We start from the raw sequence: 20,217 nt of genomic DNA on the forward strand, positions 1-20,217 counted from the left end.
GGTCAGTGTTGGTCAGTGTATTGCATATCAGCTAGGTACGTACATACATACAAATATGTATGGTAGAAGAGCCAACTAGCAACGAGCATCGAGTATCGTAGAACGCGTACTAAACATGCATAATGTAAGCTATGGATGCATTGTATGTACTCGTAACAAGTTCACCATCCTAATTTGATAATCACATCGCACATATCACACATACCAACCAACCGCCAGGCAACCTACATATCCTATAGCTGATATAGGAAGTGACAGACGTTTGGCGGCGTTTCACGTGTCGATCTGTCACTCGTCGGCCGTCGTTTCGTATTGACCCGCAGCTCTAAAATAACGGAGTTTCGTGTAAATATCGGGTTTGAAAAAAAAAAAAAACAGAATCCAACATTTGAATCATTTGAAGATTGTAAATCCGTTTTACTCCCGTATACCTAATCTATAGGGATAAACTTTTGGCTGGGTAAAATAATGTGAGGGTGCCATTTTGTTGTCTTAAAATAAAACACGATCGATGCTTCTCAATGTTTATTGAAGAAAACAATACTTGAATGACTTGAATTAACTGAGAAACAAAGATATCGACGGCACAAACGAAAAAGAAAAGATATAGAAAATGGTGAGCTCAAGTGTTTTACTGGTGTAATGCTCCTTGGAATGCAGCCCGTATTTCCCAACTCTGGTAGAAGTACGCGGCAAAGTAATATGATACCCATAATGTATCGATGATTCATTTTTTATGTTCTTCGAATGGTGCTTTACGCTATTGACTTATATCATCGTCATAGGTTAAATTCCAATAACCTTCATTATCCGTCAGTACCAATCATCCATCTTCTTATACGAACAACATATTATTTTTTAATTCCATTTTACGAATTTTTATTGATTGGCTCAAAACTAAATCTGGCTGTTGATAAATAAATGATGGACTGGGGATGGCAGTTCAGATCTGATTCTAACGTAATATTTTTATATTTTATGTTCACCTCGCCCTAACCTACAATCCGTTACTAATCTATGGACACCTATTATGACATAGAAACTTGGTTCTTTGCACTCTGATTCAGCTTACACTAAGTTTAAGTCGGTAAATATACTTTTTTTTTTTACCTTTTCCCTGTCACGCAACAATGATCAATTGCCTTCACGAATTGTCATTCGAGCAAACTGAGCTTGCGAGTCTGCAACCAGTAGTAGTCTGTTTCTTCGTACTATTTCACAGAACATTATTGTAGTAGGATAATAACTACAAGAGTTATTAAGCTAGGCGATTGTTTTCAAGGCTGCTAATTCATGTTCAAACCTCAGTGGGTTGTAAACAACGGCGTATTGTTATGACAGCCGAAATGTTGTATGCAAAACTATACAGTTTGTTTTCGAGATAGCTGTATGTTTTACCAAATTTGGAAGTATACAAAGACAAGTATTATTTTCTTATGATTCGATTTTGATTTCAAGTCTGCAATCGAAAATTTAATAGTCACTTGCTGTTAATAACTTTTTTAGAAATTAGTAAGAACCCCTTGCAATCTGGCATTTCCTTTCGATGCATTCATGCTACAGTGCCCAAGTAGTTGAGTGGTGAAATGCTCATGTAAGAGTTTGGTGCAAGTTTTCCTCATCATTTAAAAATATCTTGTCTTGGAACATCAAATTTTTTCTGTTCATATAACCGATAATATGTGATCTTAGAATTAGTTTAGAAAAACTATGAAGAACCCTGTCGGAGTTGGAGTACTGGAAAACTAAGAATTTCTAATAACTTTTTTTTAAATCTCATCCAATGTCCAGAAGGAATTGGATATATTACTATTTTTGATTATGAAGTCATCATATTGTAGACACAAATTAACAGGCATCAACCACCTTTCTATGAATCTCCAACTGTCACTAACTTTTCATCCATTTTAGAGTGCTGGGATGTATTCATCGTAAACTTGATAAGCATGTGTATTATCCAGGTAGATGATTCTGTGAACATATTATATAGAATTTTTGTTTTGGTTGCAGTAGAGTCCATGAGTAATGCTTAAATAGAGACATAAATAGAGTAGATTCCATGTAGAATAACAGCACGTTTGATTTGACTGGCTGACCTTGCATGGTGCTACTTGGCATCGGTAGGTATCTCTGTTTTTTTCGCAGCCAATGACACCAACCATGACTGGCGTTGAGGAGCAAGAAAAACTATTGGAGGATGCCGTCGGTGTTGTTAAGGTTCAGGCCTTTCAGATGAAGCACTGCCTAGATAAATCCAGGCTCATGGATGCACTAAAACATGCTTCGACCATGCTGGGAGAGCTCCGCACCTCGCTGCTGAGTCCCAAGAGTTACTATGAACTGTGTATCCTTTTTATACCATGCCGCATACATTTTCACATTAACTTCTATTTCCTAAAGATGCCTTGAAATATTCTAAATAAATTTCAACTATGCGTTACATCTACTTTTGTTCATTTGGAACAAATATTAACTGTCCAAAGTTCCTTGTGTTTTTCCTGATGCCGCACGTCAACAGACATGGCGATAACTGACGAGCTTCGACATCTGGAACTTTACTTACTAGATGAGTTTCAGAAAGGGAGAAAAGTTGCAGATCTCTATGAGCTTGTTCAATATGCTGGAAATATTGTACCTAGATTGTGAGTGGAGAGAAATTTTGAGGTCAAATTGAAAATTTGAAAGTTAAGCATGCAATAGAATATTTGGCTTAGTTTGGTAACTGATAGTTTGCTCTTACAGGTATCTACTCATAACGGTCGGTCTAGTTTATATTAAGACAAATCCCTGCTTGAAGAGAGATCTACTGCGTGATTTAGTAGAAATGTGCCGTGGAGTTCAGCATCCATTGAGAGGGTTGTTTTTAAGAAATTATTTACTACAATGCACACGAAACGTGTTGCCTGACGTAGCTGAGGGAGTTGAACAAGAGGGCACGGTGAGTACGCGAGAGCGTTTCCCAGGAATGTTGCTGTTGCAGGTAGTGTGTTGTTTGTTAAGAGTCATTATCTTCAAAGCTACCATTCTATTCATACTTTTGAAGCTTTTAAACTGAGCTATAATCGCTAAAACCTGCTTCAGCTGCTTTGTCATATCTAACCCGTTTTTCGCTCCTTGTACTATGAATTTCTCACATGTTCATATCATTATTCATGTTGCATCAGGTACGAGACAGTATTGACTTTGTGTTGATGAACTTTGCTGAAATGAATAAGCTGTGGGTCAGAATGCAGCATCAGGGTCACAGCAGAGACAGGGAAAGAAGAGAAAGGGAACGCGAAGAGCTACGGATCCTGGTCGGAACAAATTTAGTCAGACTCAGCCAGTTAGAGACGGTTACCCTTGACAAATACAAGAAGGTTTTCATATATTTTGCATCTATCCATTCTCAATCTGTGTTGTATTTCATAACAGAATTTTTCTTACACTCTTTTCTTAAACTCATCATTAATTTTCTTACAGTTGGTTTTACCAGGAATATTAGAACAGGTTGTTAGCTGCAGGGATGCAATCGCGCAGGAATACCTCATGGAATGCATAATCCAGGTGAATGAGATAGAAAATTAATTCCGAATTCTCAAAAGTGGCCGTTTGAATATGCTGTGATCCTTGTAAACATAAAAATTAATTCGTCCAATCTTTGAATTACTTGGAAATGATCAGAATTGAATTGATTGTGAGTTAAAAAAAAAAAGTGTGCGCAAATGAGTCCAGTTTTTTTATATTTCCCATCGAGAATCTCTTTTTCTACAAAATAATGGAATTGATTCTCCTTTTATTCCAGGTGTTTCCTGATGAATTTCACTTACAAACGCTGAATGCGTTTCTGAAATCATGTGCCGAGCTGCAAAATGGTGTAAATGTAAAGAACATCATTATTTCATTGATTGACAGACTGGCCGCTTTCAGTCAGCGATCAGATGGAGTCGGTGGACCAGGAAGCCCAAGTCAACTTCAAGGAATTCCAACAGATGTGAAATTGTTCGATGTATTTAGTGACCAAGTGGCGACGATCATTCAGGTAATAACCAAAATAAATCGTAACTTCTTACAATGTCAAACTGAACCAAAAGTCTTGAAATTTTTTACTACTTGCCAACATAAACATCATCAATGGCATATATGAAATAAATGTAGGTTTTATTTGAGATGTGAAAGAAAGTGGAACTTTGTAACATATATACTTGATGAAGAAGAGAACTGTTATATTTTAATTTGTGATATAATTCTAATTGGTAAATGCAATTTATGGAATTGGTAAGATTGAAATGATTCCCCGATTTTTTGAACCTATAAAATTCTCAAGTCGTTCTGTGATGACCAGATACTACATGTACTCGTTACTGAAAAGTACCATGATTTTATATCCTAAACAATACTTACTCATCTAGTTTAAGTCTGAGAACGATGAAAAATTTGTGCATTGAACTCTGTTTACTCATACCTTCAGAAATTGTGGAGATACAGCACTGAAAGCTCAAAGAAATCATAGTGAGACCACCGCATGTGTGAGGTTCTCACTAGCGATCATTGCCAGTTAACCGAGGCTTGCGCACATAGTCTAAATGTGTATTGGTTCAATTATAGTTTGATTGAGTGGGTAAACGGTGGAAAGCAAAAAAAAAAAAATTCTATTATTGAATCTTGGTGAGCGGTCAATTATATATAAACGTATTTTTTGTTAACGTTTCGGCCCGGATATGGGCCCTCCTCAGAACGATTTATTTATTTAACTGTCAAGAACAAAATAAATTTTTTATAAGAAAAGTACAATCAGACATTAAATACTGTAGATGTAATACTCTTAAGGCTATTGTATATTATGGGTTTCAATCTCATCTCCAACTTTGAAGCAAAAATAACGAGTTTTCCAACCGACTCAAGAAACCAAGTAAGATTAGATTTCATTAACAGAGTTCTTAATTTCCCAAAGTACCCCAGAAATAACAACAATAATTTAGTCACAGACAAAAAAATTCGTGATACCATGTTATTTAAAAAAAACAACCCGAACATCATGTTTTTAAAAGCGGATAAAGGCAATACGTCAGTAGCCATGCATAGAACTCTTACAATAACAAAATGCGACAACAGCTTTCGGACACTAACACCTACAGAATTGCTAGATACGACCTTTGCAACTCCCTACAAACTAGGGTGAACAAACTCACTTTCAATTGGTTCAATTCCAGATTAATAAACAAAAACATACACAGAAGCATCTCTACCTACAATAGTGTCCCCCCACGCGCATATGGGCTACCTAAAATCCATAAAGAAGAAGTCCCATTACGAATTATAGTCTCTTTTGTCAATAGCTCGACTTACGCCTTATCCAAGTTAATCAATTCATGGCTCACCACAAATATCACCCCCCCCACCTTCAGAGTCAAAGATAGCTTTACTTTAGTTGAAACAATAAAAAAATTGATTATTCCAGACAACTACATTCTAATATCGCTAGATGTAATATTTCTTTTCACCAATGTTCCGACAGACCTTGCTATCCACGCAGTAAAAAACCGTTGGGCCTCTCTAGATAAAAAGATCCCAATTCCACTTAGTGAACTAGTTAAAGCGTTAAACATTTGTTTCGATTCGGCAATCTTTAAATTTGACAATGACACATATGCACAACAATCCGGGTTGCCATGGGATCCCCTCTCTCTCCAATTCTGTCAGATCTTGTAATGGAAGACCTAGAAAGGTCATGCATCAGCAATCTAGATTTTGATTTACCTTTCTACTTCCGATATGTCGATGATATTCTAACTGCAGTCCCTAAAAAAAAAATAGATTACACACTGAATATTTTCAACCAATATCATCCACGACTACAATTCACCATTGAAATAGAAGATAATAACGCCATCAATTTCCTAGATTTATTGCTGATACACAACAACACTAAAATCAAAACAGATTGGTTCCACAAAAAAACCTGGTCTCAAAGATATTTGAATTTTAATTCCCACCACCCGATGTCCTACAAAATAGGCACCATCTTTAATCTTGTTGACCGAGCCATCAAACTTTCAAGTACAGAATTCCATGAAAAAAATCTGTCACTCATATATAATATATTAAGATGGAATGATTATCCTCACGGCCTATTACACAAACATATAAGTAAGAGCCGCTCCCATATCAACAACTTACTTGACAATAATATTGACTCTGCTCCCGCAGGCGACAACAATAGACCTGCCACTACATTTATTCCCATCCCATATGTATCTGGTTTCTTTGAGTCACTGAACCGGCTATTTACCAAACACAATGTCAAGTTCGTGGGAAAAAATTCAAAAGACTTACAAATAGTCTTTTTCGGGAAAAGATAGGATCCCCATGGGCAAACGATCCAATGTTGTGTACAAAATACCTTGCAATGATTGCAATCAAGTTTAATCGGACAAACTGGCCGCCACCTAAACACCAGAATCAAAGAACATCAACGCAATGTACATGAGAATGAAGAATGTCACACTGCTCTAACAAAACATGTGACCAATAAACAACATACTTTTAGCTACGACAATACAAACATCCTTTGTGAAGAACCTAATTATTATAAAAGGTTATTACTAGAAATGTGCAATATTGTAGGACACACTAATTCCGTTAACCTTAGACAAGATGTTGAACATCTTAGTAATATTTACAAACCGCTAATCTCCGCCCACATTTCACATATTGTTTAACCTTAACTATACACATAAAATTATTGTCCCCATGGCACAGTTTTATTTACATAATTTTTTTCTGTTTTTTTGTATATATGTTTATATCTGGTTCACCTTCACTCTGTGTCATGTTTGTTTCTCCCATCAGTCGTTATTCACCAGTTGAACCAACCGGTTCAACAAAATTATTGTTAGACATGGAGAACAAAGTCATAAAGATCCCAGTACCACTTTCTTGGACATTGCGTAAACTAATTTAACTGCTATAAAAACCTTCTTTAAAACCTTTTTATTACATTGACCTATAGACAGTGATGATACATAGTTTTTTAATCTTTCTAATTAATTACCTCCAATTTGTAACTCCTACACTTTAAAAAACCGGAGGAGCCGACAATGACTACCGTTACTCGAAGAACGTTGTCTCGACAAAATGTATTTTATGAATTCGACTGTATCTTAGTCCCCTAACTATAAAAAGGTAAATTACTCTCTAAACCTATCTTTATTTTCAATTAATCAAAATTGTACTCACCAACCCATAATATACAATAGCCTTAAGAGTATTACATCTACAGTATTTAATGTCTGATTGTACTTTTCTTATAAAAAATTTATTTTGTTCTTGACAGTTAAATGAATAAATCGTATTGAGGAGGGCCCATATCCGGGCCGAAACGTTAACAAAAAATACGTTTATATATAATTGACCGCTCACCAAGATTCAATAATAGATTATACACGAGGTCAAGAATTCTTACCCTTCAAAAAAAAAATTCTACAAATTATTGGATGTTTTTTTCGTTTGTCTCTCTGTCTTAATATGAGAAAGAAAAATAATAGGTCCCATTATCTCACAATTAAGTAAACAGCAGATAGTATTGTCAATTTCATACACATATATACTTGTACCAGACACGGGTCATGTGTACTTCAATGCACATCTCTTCATTTATCATATTCTCACAGACCAGGCAAGACATGCCACCCGAAGACATTGTGTCGCTCCAAGTAGCGCTCATCAATTTAGCGCACAAGTGTTATCCAGACAGAGTTGATTACATCGACAAGGTTTTGTCAACCACGGTGCAAATATTCCAGAAGCTCAATATTGAAAGGTCAGTAAGAAGTCTTATCACGTTTGTTTTTCCGAGCGTTATTTCGAGTTTACTGTAACAGTGCGCGTACATGGATTCGAATGTCTGATTACAAAGTTGACGGATTTAATGATTCACGTTTTGTTTCCCACAGATTAGAATACAACAGTGCAGTTTCGAGGGAATTATCCAGGCTGGTGAAAATACCTGTCGATAACTATAAGAACATACTGACCGTTTTGAAACTCGAACATTTCGCACCACTTTTGGAATACTTCGATTATGAAGGAAGGAAATCATTGGCTGTTTACATAATCACGAATATCTTGGATAATGAAACCCTGATACCTGCGCAAGAACAAGTCGACGCTGTCCTGTCAATGGTTTCTCCTCTGGTTCAAGACCAACCAGACCAACCAACTATTGAAGAAGATCCCGAAGATTTTGCCGAAGAACAGGGCCTTCTTGGTAGACTGATTCATCACTTTAAATCGGAAACTGCTGACCAGCAATACATGATTTTGAGTGCAGCAAGAAAACATTTCAGCACTGGTGGAAATAAGAGAATCAAGTACACTCTCCCACCCATCGTGTTTCAAGCTTATCAGTTGGCCTTTACCTACAAGAGCCTGAAAGATCAAGTGAGCCGTTATTCGTTTGTTCCATCTAATTGTTCTTGAAGGCTTGATATTTTAGTCCGACTAACTGAAAGAAAATAGTTCTAGTTTTTTTATTATTCATTCCAGGATGACATGTGGCAGAAAAAGTGTCAGAAAATCTTTCAATTCTGTCACGTGACAATCACCGCATTGATGAAAGCCGAGCTTGCCGAACTTCCACTTCGGCTTTTTCTCCAAGGAGCCATTGCTATTGGTGAAATTCGCTTTGATAACTTCGAAACAGTCGCCTATGAATTTATGAGTCAAGCTTTCTCCATTTACGAAGATGAGATTAGCGATTCGAAAGCCCAGTTAGCTGCCATTACACTTATAATCGCAACTTTCGAACAAATGAGTTGCTTTTCCGAAGAGAATGCTGAACCAGTTAGAAACCAGTGTGCACTTTACGCTAGCAAGTTACTGAAGAAGCCAGATCAATGCAGAGGGGTTTCTACTTGTTCCCACATATTCTGGTCTGGAAAGTCAATTGCCACTGGTGGTAAAGAGGTATTTTCTCCCATTTACGCTGTTTTTTAATTAGATACAAATATATCATAGATCTTTCGCATTCTTCCAGATGCAAGACGGGAACAAAGTACTGGATTGCTTGAAAAAGGGAATTAGAATAGCGAGCCAGTGCATGGATACGTCTGTCCAAGTTCAACTTTTTGTTGAATTGCTTAATCATTATATTTACTTTTACGAAAAAGGAAATGCAGCGGTAAGATGATGCGAATATTACTTACAATAGTTAGGTACTTGCCAAATGAATCATTTTGAAAACCAACATTATTTCAGTTGAGCGTACAAATTTTGAACCAAGTGATTGCCAAGATAAGGGAGGAATTGCCAAACCTCGAGGTTAGCGAAGAAACGGAACAGATTCAAAAACATTTAGCAAATACTCTAGAGCACCTTCGGAACCGGATGGAGTCTCCCGAATCGGAAGGTCCATCGTATCAAGGTCTCGTACTGTAATCGAAATTTAAGATTTTTTCCCGTTTATGATGAAATCATTGTAAATAGTTTTTCATTGTGATAATGATCCTGAAATGAGTCTGTATAAAATGAATTGAAATAATCAAATGATAAACTAACCGATAATTAAACCTATCTCAGCTATAGCATTCCGAATTATGTATAAAATGCTGCAATAATATATCATCTTATATTGTGATCATGCCGGCAATGGAAAATGTATCCATTGATTAACCATACCTTAACCAAGCGCGAGCTAGCCCTAGATAATGTTCTGTTAGATTCGGGGGCCGGAGTAGGCGAAGTTGGTAATATTTGCAATTCGAGAGTATTGCATAGGTGGATGAAGTAACACGCCTGTAGCGGTGGCTTTTCTATCTCCGTCTAAAGAGCGATGTGCAAGCGAATAAGACAATAACGTCGGTACATCACTTAATCATGTCGGTATTGTGCTATGCATACTTTCTGGCTACTTGAATTGTCGATAGCTTACCATTCAATTCTGCTTTTATACGCCAACTCCCATTAGGCTGGTTCTTTTTAGGGCGAGATATTCCGACTTCCAGGTAAAGTGTCGGGTAATATACTCGGCGGGTAAGCGCGTAACTATCGTTTTTCCAACTTCCAAAATGATGTCATCTGTGGATCAATGCGCACGCATTCATCTGGCAAGAAAAATTTAATCGGCCGTTAGCTACCGTATCCTTTACCTGGACGTTGGCTGAAGTATTGACCGGAGGTTGCCCGCCCTTGGTAGAAAATGCCTGCAAGCTGACGTGCATTTTTTTCCCTTAAACATAGGTAGCTCACTATTTCATTTTCCATTTCATCACACTGTGGCTTTCTCTGCGGAATTGTACGGAATGCACTACGGCTCCGATGACAAAAGATATACGAAGCTTGTGGGTTCCGTACACCAGTTTAACACAGTATATGGCGCGTCCATGGGCATATCAGTTTCATCCTTTATCGACCGCGATATGCAGTTTCACAAGAAAAATAACTGCAGATAGCTGTTTCGTTTTCGGACGCACCAGTGGCGAAAAATTTAACCAGACTGGTGGTCTTTACATATCACAACGACAATTGTTGTGACGTCGGAACGGTACCTAGTGGAAATCTCCAGATGTTAGACACCGGAAACATTCACACGCAGCTACAGCCAGACTCACATCAGTAGTTTGGGTCACCAATTACCGATTAAGTATTGAAATACACCGGACAACGGGCATTCTGTCGCTCTAGTCGAACGAACCGAAGAGGGAGAAATTGTTGGATAAAAGATTTAATTTGGCTTACCTTTTTGAGAGTATTCTGGATGCGATGACTTGTAGATTGGTGAGAGGTTTTAGTGGAATAACTGACTTTAATATTTGGATATTTTGACTAACTTGGTTTATTTTATAAGTTTGATATTTAAAAGTCACAAACGCAGAGTTACACAGTGTAAGATCTTAGACTTAGTAAAAATGGAGTTGAAGCTCGCTGAACTTTTGGGCAGAGTAACGTTGTATGAAAGTTTTAATGCAAAAGGCTAAAGGATTTTACCGCGAGACTGTACCGGAACTAGATGACGAATCTGGAGGTAGAAACACAAGAGAGCGATCGAGTGATCGGTCGCCGTTTTTATAGGGGTCGATCGTTGCGCAGAACGATCCCCCTCTCTAGTTTTTTGGTCGCCTTTGCGCACCTCCCCTCTTTTCTAGGAATTCTAATTAGGGCACGACATCTTCGCCGCATGCACGCCTGTGATCTTATTTCTTTAGCTATTACTATATTGTAGGTTTTTACGTATGGTATATCGCTGCTTGGTGCGGTGGTGTAGGTGCGTGGACTTGGTTCCGTAATTCTCCGAACTGCGTGAGCTTTTCGTTGTGTCGCCAGCCCCCTTTGTGGCGCCAGCCCCCTTTGTGGCGCCAGCCCCCTTTCTGGCGCCCCTCAGCCACTTAACTACCTGTCTATCTCTTACTGTTTTTGCTATCTTGCTCGTTACAAAGCCCATATTTCATTTTGGTTACCTGTCGTTTGTTAGTTTTATAGTTATATCTATATAGAATTGTATATGTATTATAGTCGACTACTGTCGTTGTTAGTTTTATAGTTGTATCTATATAGAATTGCATATGTATTAAAGTCGACTACTGTCGTTGTTAACCTGGAGTGCAATAGCAATTGTTTATGAACATAGTTTGTTATTTGTTTAACATTATTAGAATCACGCTGCTGCGAATATCTTTAGTTGTTTGTGTTATAACTATCTTAACAGATTTAGAATACTTAGTAATTTGATGATTCATAGCTTTAGAGCAGGTTTACATGTGTGCTTTTGTATATGATTCCCTTCTGTAGTTGTTAATTCTTATATTGATATAAATCGGCTTGGAAGCTTCTAGAACGTTTTCGTTTCGTCGGTAAGTTTCCTAATGTATTCTCTAGGTAAGGCCCTGTATGGCTCCACATTGGAGATCTGCATTGCCTTCAAAACGTTGCGCGTGTTGCCTACAATACGGCGTTGCGGAAGAAGGTATAGTTCATGCTGGGTAATTAGCATTCACGGTTTGATGGTTTTGCAGCCTCTGGTTTTATGGGTTGCAGCAGTGCTATCTTTACATTATATTGGTTATGCATTTATCTATGGTTTTACAGTCTTCTATACTCCAGGCTATATAGTAAAGCGTATGTTGCTTATAGTATAGCTCTCAGCTCCGAATGCACAAATGGCATTGCTGAGTGCTATATAATAATTGGGTATAATTGTGTTAGTTAATTATAGTGTTAATGTGATAGTGATATATAATAACGCATAATAGTATCATAGTTCTCTGTGGTACGAAGATCTCGTAACATGGTTTTTAAGCCTTGGCTAGTGAATTTCATAGTTATTTCCATCTAGGGATATTCCAAATAGTTAGACAGTTGTTTTAATTTCTTATGGTTACAAGATTCTCGTACTTCGAGTTTGGTTAGTTGATAAAAGTAACATGCAGTAATAATAATCGATAAAACATACGGACGTTCCGGTCGGACGTTACACCTCCCCCCTTATGCAAGAATGGCGAGCCTCTGCTCGATCATTCTTCCTGACGGTCGTTGGGTGCTGTAGGTTTTTCAATCCATACGGTACTTTGGTTGTCCTTGGGGTCCATGGTCGATGTTGAGACGTTTTTTGCAATTGGTGATTGGGTTGCTGGCTTCATGTTTAAATTGGGGTATATGGGTATCGGCATTCCTTGGGGTGCTTTGTATTCTCCGTCCTCTTTTGTTGTTGGTTCAGTCTGGTTAATGTTTCTCGTGTTGTTTCCCATTGATTCGTAATACCGCCTGACCGTAGGTTTTGGCGCTGGTGCTTCTTGCTTGAAGGATCCGGGTATTGCGTATTCGTGTTTGATTGACATGTCCATGTGTATCTCGGGGATTCCGGAGCAGTGTTTTGGTTTTGGTTGTTCTTGGTTCCAGGATATGTCTAAAGGTTTTGGTTGTGGCGGCGGTTTATTTTGATTGTTAGATGGTCCTTTGGATTCCGTATCATCTTCTTGTTTTTGCCTGGCTAGATGTAAGAGTAGGTTAGTCAGGGAATTCCATATGGCTCCGAGCATGTGAAAGCTGCACCCGTAGGCCTTTCTTAGAGCATATCCGTGGATTATTGTGTCGAGGATGAATTTGGTTATTTGGATGGTTACCCAAATTCCGATTCCTCCTGCGGTGAGGGTGCCAAAGCTTACGAACCAACCCCACATCTTTGTCCATGTGTTCTTGGCTATTTTTTGCATTGCCTCTTCGGTTAGGAATTGCATGATAGATAATTGTTGATTTGCTATGGTTTGTCCTGACATTCCCCTTGCCATGTCGTTTAGTATTCCAGATCTCTCTGCTGGGAACATGATATGATCTCTCAGTCGTTCCGGATCTTCAGAGGAGTAGATTCCACTGGTTGCTAGGTTATTGGGGTTAATGTATTTCCATGTTGGTGTGGTTAAAGGTTCTATTGTGCCTGGTTTTACTGATTCGGTCAATTCTGGTAGTAATTTATACCATTTCTTATCGAGATTGAACATTACTGTGATGAAAGGGTTACATTCTATCTGGACTCCGGTTTTTAACAACATGCGGCTCTTCGGTGATACAAACATGCTGGCGTTTCCTCTGAATACCGGTAATTCTTGGTAACAGTTCTTCGTCTTTCTAATTTTTACGTCAACTGGTATGCATTTGATTATGTGGATTACTTCTCCTGCTATTGTTGCCATGTAGCCTGGTCCTTTCATTAATTGGTGCGCGAAGTCGTCGGGCGTTACGGCTGCGGATGTCAATAAGTTCCGTAAAACTTGTTGTTCCAATTTGCATTTCTGCAAGAGTACGTCTCGGTATAATGCTGACATCTGCATTCTCATATGTCTTTCCACGTATACGAATTTTGAATTTACATCGGTAAAAATGTCCAAGTTGCTGGTTGCTATGGGTTTTTTGTGAGTGAACGCGTTTTTAGTTGGTTCTTCGATGATAAGTAGCTTCGGGTGTTCGGTCCGAATCAATTCGTACCCGCATACTTGTTGACGTCCCCTTTTCGAAAAGGCGAAGGTTATGTCTTGGGTGGTAACTGTATACACTTTGTCATAAGTTTCGTCGCTGTTTTTGATTTTGGTGGCTCTGCCGTCGTATAAGACGTCGTATCGGTCCAGTTGACAGGAATCCTTTGGCAAGGTTTCCCAGAACGTGTTTCCTCCTTCATTATCTACGCAATTACCGTTGCTGAATTCACACGTTGTTCCGGATCGAAATATGATTTTATTTGAATTTAGATTTATTTTTGCAGTATATTCGGCTAGGCTGATCTTTACGTATCCTTGGACTATTACGTCGCTCCATGTTCCGTATTCGTCGGAGTATTGTATGCCTTCGCAGCCACTCATCACTGCGATTTCCTTTATCATGAAGATATGATTTTCCCCGTGAAATCCTTGAAGGTCTATGATGTGCTTCAATCACCATAGTTTCGCATCAGTTCGATTATCGTTCATTTCGCATTGTGGTAGTTCCCTTGCACACAGGTTAAAGCGTCGTTCTCGTATGGCATCATTTCTTTTAAGGGACTTGTTCGATGTACTTTCTCGTCGTACGTTAGCTGTCACTCCCGCATAAGGGTTGGGTGTTTCTTTATTCTTATCTTATTGTTAGAGGTATACTAATTTATATATATATATGTATATGTATATATAAGTATCAGATGTGCCTAACTAAAGGTATCTATGCGCGGCATGGTTAATTATGATAATGGAATTAGTTAATAGTGTACCCGACAGTGGGTCTTGTTATGGTTTTAGTTTATTAATTCATCGTCGCCGTTGTTAGGAATTTCGATTGCCGAATCGTCGATCATAAAGTGTTGCTTGACCTTGTAATTTTGATCATCAAAAACTATTGAAAATATATCGCCATCTACGTCTTTGATCATTACTATGCTATTCGGATAATTCCCGTAATCGAAAAGATTGACGGTGGTGTATATATCGCTAACGATGTAGTCGGTATATATGCTATAGTTATAGATTCTTGGTGGCAGGTCATCGTTCCATAACAACTGGCGGGTCACGCTCTTTACCCAATTTGGCATGATTCTATTGCATATTACGGCAATAATATTACCAGCTCGCCTTATTTCTAAGGTTCGCATATCTGGCTGAAATCTATCGGCGAATATTATGACAAAATTTTCCTGGTTTGCCAAGAGCTTCATCTGCAAAATCGAAATGTTGATATAGTAGTTGAAATCATAGTGTTGATGAGGATTATTAATTGCGAGCGGTTGGTTTTTAACGGGATTTGTGTGGTTGGGTATGTCTTCTTGGAGTAGGGGAAGCGTGAGTTTTAAAATTTTTGGAGTTTATTCCTTAAGAAACTATTTGAGTTATAAGGCCTGGTACGGAAATTTCAAGCGTAACCTTCGGAAGCTTGAGGCGTTAAGTAGAAAGAGACAAATATATATGTATCTGTAAGATTGAACGTGCAAAAGAATGAGATGGGATATATTACAAAGCGTATCCTATACTCGGGGTCTCCTCTTTGTGCGGTGCTTCGTAGTCTCACTGCATAGTTCACTACCTCTGGGCTGAGAGTTGAATGTGTGCGTATGTTTGTACGTGTGTTGTGTGCCTGCGCATTACGAAGTTCTGCCGCAACTTGTGCGTTGCTGCTGAGTACAGGGTATGCATGCTTAGTGCATCCTAGACTATCTCCTGGTAGGCGAAATATATCTGCATTCGCTCGGATTAGGTTATAGACATTCTCTTTCTCCTCGGCATTTAAGTGTTCTAATCTCAATAAGGATTCTAAAGGCTCGACCCTGGCTTTGACTAGGTTGTGGGAATTTTGAACCATAAATAATCGTTTTATTTTCGGGATATTTATTTTATTAGATCGGTTTGTGTTTTGCGTAGAGATATTCCGTGGGATTGCGCATGTTATCTTCCTTTTATACTCGTCTTCGGCTGTTTTCGTATAGGATTTAAATTCGGATTCGCGTAGACTTCTTTATTTCTTGTCTTCTTTTATATTTATTTGTCTCTTGGTTTTTATTGCATCGATCTATTTCTTCTTTAAATACCGAGGTGTGTTCATTTATTACAGCCTTGTTTGCGTTGTCAGTAATATACGGTCCCATTAGTTTGATTTTATTTAATTCACTCGTTGTGGGTTTATTGGATTCACTCTGGTTTACTATAGAATTATCATTTCTTATGGATTCGTCGGAATATTTATTCTTATTTTTCTCGGACTCGTCGGAGTTACTTTTACACTTATTGTTCGTAGTTTTATTTTCGTCCTTCGCGGATTCATTGGATTCACTTGGTATTATCGCAGTTTCATTATTATTTTTCATGGATTTATCATTATCTTTCATAGACTCATTGGATTCACTTGGATTTATTGTATATTCATCATTAATTTTCATAGATTTATAGGAATATTTCGTGGATTCATTATCGTTTTTCGCAGATTCATTGGATTCATTTGGATTTATCGCATTTTCGTCATTATTTTTCATCGATTCATTGGAATATTTCGTAGATTCATTATCGTTTTTCACAGATTCATTGGATTCACCTTGGTTTATCGCAGATTCGTCATCATTTTTCATGGATTTATTGGAATATTTCGTAGATTCATCGGATTCATTGTCGTATTTCATGCATTCGTCGGGATATATTTGATATTTTGTGGGTATATTCTTATAATTAACGGTTTCTTTTGCATTCTCACTTTTGATTTTAAAGTTTTGGGTATCTGATTCTAAGGAGTTCTCTGTTTCACTTATTTCTTCCAGGATTTGCGGTGGAATCCTCAGTCTTACTTCCGAGTCTGACGTATTAATTGCATAAAGGTACGCTTTATCATCTCGGTTTGTCACTAACGCGTTCCCTATGTAGACGTTGTCACCTGCGTCTATCAGAGGTACGTACCCTTCGGTCAACTCAGTTTTTTCGAGATTGATACGGATGCCAAGCCGTGTCCTGGATGGAATTACGATAACATCTTCCGGATTTTCGACCTTTTCCTTTCCTTTAAGAGGTTCGGAAATTTCCGTCGTTAATTCGGATTTTGTATAACCGAGACACCCGTTAGATTCTACATCCAGGAGCGGTAAAACCTCGGTGCCTAGTTCGGTCTCCGCGAGTTTGTCGCAGTTGCCAGTCTGCGCTCTATACGGAGTCGTTTTTTCCTGCCGGTTTAGAAATGGGATTTGTACGTTACCGAATTCTAATGTGCCTTTATCAAAATTTATCTGAGCTCGATTTTCGTTGAAGAACTGGGATCCTATTATTCCGTCCTGTGGGACTGGTAAATTTTCCGGAACTATATGGAATTGAGCTTCGGTTCCTATTACGTTTATGGGAACTTCTCCCATAGTTTCTACGCACGCGGGGACTATTCCGCTAAGATTAAATTTCTTTTGTTCGTTTATTTCAATTTCTGACCTTACACAGTTATTTTTTATAATGTTCAAGTCGGAGCCTGTATCCAACATGAAAGTACTCGGATTTTGTAATTCGCTCGGTTCTAATTTGATCGTGGGGATTATACTCTCTGGATTTATGATCGTATTGATTGATTTGTCATCGGAATTTTGAGGCGGATCTATAATTATTTGTTCCATATCGCTTTTAGCCAACGTCACTAGTTTTCTATCGGTACGCCCTGTATAATAGATAAGGTGCGGTTGGGTATTTTGAGAGCCTCCGAGGTCGCACCGTCGTTCGGCAGGCTCTCCCCGTTTCCCGAAAATGAGACTCGATTTTCTCGCGGTATTTGATTTGATCTATCATTTCGCTGTTAAGTTGGGCATTCGCTGATTAAGTGACCGTAGTTTCTGCAATATCGACAGTGTTCGCGTGGTTGTTCTGTCTGGTATTCGTCAGGTCGGTTCGAATTGTAGGGCTGATAATTCGTTTGCGGAGTATAACGCGTTTGTCTAATTATTTGGTTATCGTCGTACTGATTTGGACGCTGGTTTCCCTGTCTGAAATTTGGTTATGACCTCTGCGGGCTAGGGTCCCTTGAATAAGTTCTTTCACGGTACGAGTTATTGCTGGGATAAATGTTTCCGCGGTATTGATTGTTCCCTTGATAGCGATTTTCGCGATATTGATTATTTCTAGGATAACCTTGTTGATTAGGGGAATTCGACCTTCGATTACTGTAATTGTCCTGGTTACTAAAATTCGGAAGTCCCTGTTGCCGATTGGGACGATTTTCTCTTGGATCGTAACCGGGCTGCGGTTGGTAATTTATTTGATGCTTCGGAAATTGATTTCTCGAGTTAGTATTATTTTGAAGTTGGTAGGTGTTCGAGTTACGTCGGGGATCCGAATAAGTGTCTCTTGTGTTATAATTATTCCGATAGTCTGCTCGATTACCTTGGATAACATAAGTCTGATTCCGAGGTTTACGGTGGTCGTAATAGCTTTTATCTGAATTATATTGGCAATCGTATTTATCGTGGTCGTTTGCTCCACACACAACGCAATTATATGGTTGAAACATCGCGTAATTTATCGTAGCGTCCTGAATTGTGTTAGGTTGATCTCCTCGTCTGAGTTGGATTTTAATTTTCTCCTGTTTTTCTATTTTCATCGCCGCGTCGACCAGTTCTTTCAGAGTACCGGGTATTGTGGGGATTTTTCCGTCGATTTCAGGTCTTAATCCGCGCAGAAAAGCGGCTTTGCCGTCCGCTTCGGTATTTCGCGTAAAAATTTCGAAATCATCTTTACGTTGTTCTTGCAAGAATGCCTGTCTTATATTTTCCATCGCTTCGCGTACCCTTGAGGCGTACGTCACGACGTCTTCATTCTGTCTTTGGAAAATTTTCCCTAGTTCACCCTGACACAGATTAACGGATTTCGCTGGTCCATAAAGCTCATTTATTCGCGCGGTTAATTCGTCTACGGTATCGAACCGTTCGTTCTCGATCACACGTCGAGCTACTCCCTTGATTTTATTACGTATTATTCGCGCGAGGCTTAATTCGACTTGAGGCGGGACCATTTCGCGTGCATCCTTGCATCCCTGCACAAAACTTCTAACCTGGGACGGATTGCCGTCAAACACCGGGACTGCCTCTAAGGCATCCTTAATTGAGATATAATGATAAGTCGGTGCGGGTAAGGCGGTTGCGCCTGTACTTGCAACGGGTTCGCTCACCATTTTAAATTCCTGAGGAATCTTAATATGTGTTTGGGATTGGTTTTCCGAATCAGGCGTTTGAATAAGTATTTGAGTGGGTTTTTCTGTTTTTCTCGAGTTCTCCGGAGAATTTTTATTCGTTGAATTAGAGTTTTGGCTGGAGATTTGCGACTGTTCAGGATTTAGACCTGAGGTTCCCGACGCGTTCGTCTCCTCTAATTTTTCTAATTCTCCTTCGAATAATTGGGTGCCCTGCGTACTAACTTGTGATCTGAGTCGTCGGTCTGAAGGCGGACTATGTACTACGGCTGTGCGTTTTTTATCGGCAGGAGGGTCTTCCTTTCCCATTTAATGTTGGGATTGCACAATCTTTTGTTAATAAGGTTTATTTTGAATTTTAGATCCCGTGTCGGAGAAAAGGAGGTAGGAATCGTTGGAAGTTTGAACGGGAGGTATTTAGAAATAATTTTCGCCTTTTTCCTAATCCTTGCGTCTTCTTCGCTAATCGTTCTGGGTCGCGTTGGGGGCTCGAACAGCTTATTTCTTTCTTTTATTCGTTCTTCTGTATTTCCCTTGCAATAGCAAATATCTTCAGAAGTTCTGATGGTGTGGTTAGAATTCTGCGGTTTATTGAGATAAGGCTCCTTTACAGAGTCCGGGATTTCGTGCGGATCGCTTAATATAATCGGCTGAGTATATTGTTCCCAAAGCTTCGCTATGGTTCCGCGTTTTCCTCCGTTTATTTCGTTCGATTTTGGGAGCATTCGTTATGAGAACAAAGGGTATTTGTCAGAGGTTTCGATTAAAGGTTGAAATCCTGGTTCGACAGAGTATTTCGATGAAAACGAGGGATCTCGGCGATACAAGATCCCAGTAGTTGCGATATTGAAGAAATATTTGAATGGGAAATTTCCAGAGCGGATGGAAAAATTCTTGATTGACTCATTGATTTTTAGGATTTTGGCGAGTTAACGGGTATTAAAATTCGAGTTCGTTTAGTCATTTTATTAAATCGAGCGAGATTAGGGTGATTTTCAGTTCGTGTTGGTAGCGCGCAAAAACTCCGCCGTCCGTCGGTCGCTACTCGCGTCACAAAAAGTTTTTCGCGATTATAACGTTTGG

General features: G+C 38.8%; 1 protein-coding gene and 1 long non-coding RNA gene across 9 annotated transcripts; one reads left to right on the plus strand and one right to left on the minus strand.

The window, feature by feature from the left end:
- Positions 1 to 19: 19 nt before the first annotated feature.
- LOC107227869 (vacuolar protein sorting-associated protein 35) lies at positions 20 to 11,604 on the plus strand. Of its 8 annotated transcripts, none has more exons than XM_015669141.2 (12): positions 20 to 124; positions 2,146 to 2,344; positions 2,519 to 2,642; positions 2,743 to 2,980; positions 3,165 to 3,359; positions 3,463 to 3,546; positions 3,785 to 4,021; positions 7,653 to 7,801; positions 7,935 to 8,421; positions 8,527 to 8,946; positions 9,017 to 9,160; positions 9,238 to 11,604. In XM_015669141.2, the coding sequence occupies exons 1-12, from the start codon at positions 116 to 118 to the stop codon at positions 9,415 to 9,417; spliced, it is 2,466 nt and encodes an 821-aa protein (XP_015524627.1). In that variant the 5' UTR covers positions 20 to 115; the 3' UTR covers positions 9,418 to 11,604. The 8 variants fall into 8 exon arrangements, with proteins under 8 accessions (XP_015524627.1, XP_046591066.1, XP_046591067.1 ...); XM_046735110.1 differs by having other exon boundaries at positions 101 to 124; positions 2,125 to 2,344; XM_046735111.1 differs by lacking the exon at positions 20 to 124 and adding an exon at positions 189 to 616 and having other exon boundaries at positions 2,125 to 2,344.
- LOC124293630 lies at positions 478 to 2,200 on the minus strand. Its single transcript, XR_006903504.1, has 2 exons — positions 2,097 to 2,200; positions 478 to 1,971 (listed from the first exon to the last, which is right to left on the minus strand). It is a non-coding gene; the product is annotated as an uncharacterized LOC124293630 (long non-coding RNA).
- Positions 11,605 to 20,217: the final 8,613 nt, after the last annotated feature.

Source organism: Neodiprion lecontei, chromosome 3, assembly GCF_021901455.1.
Source record: "Neodiprion lecontei isolate iyNeoLeco1 chromosome 3, iyNeoLeco1.1, whole genome shotgun sequence".
In the NCBI taxonomy this organism is placed as follows: Eukaryota; Metazoa; Arthropoda; class Insecta; order Hymenoptera; family Diprionidae; genus Neodiprion; species Neodiprion lecontei.

Excerpts from the sequence above, each read along its gene's own strand:
- LOC107227869 (XM_046735109.1), top strand. The coding sequence starts at position 922 with ATGATGGACTGGGGATGGCAGTTCAGATCTGATTCTAAC. Across the intron at positions 2,643-2,742 it reads GGAAATATTGTACCTAGATT|GTATCTACTCATAACGGTCG; the intron begins GTGAGTGGAGAG and ends TTGCTCTTACAG. Across the intron at positions 3,547-3,784 it reads TCATGGAATGCATAATCCAG|GTGTTTCCTGATGAATTTCA; the intron begins GTGAATGAGATA and ends CTTTTATTCCAG.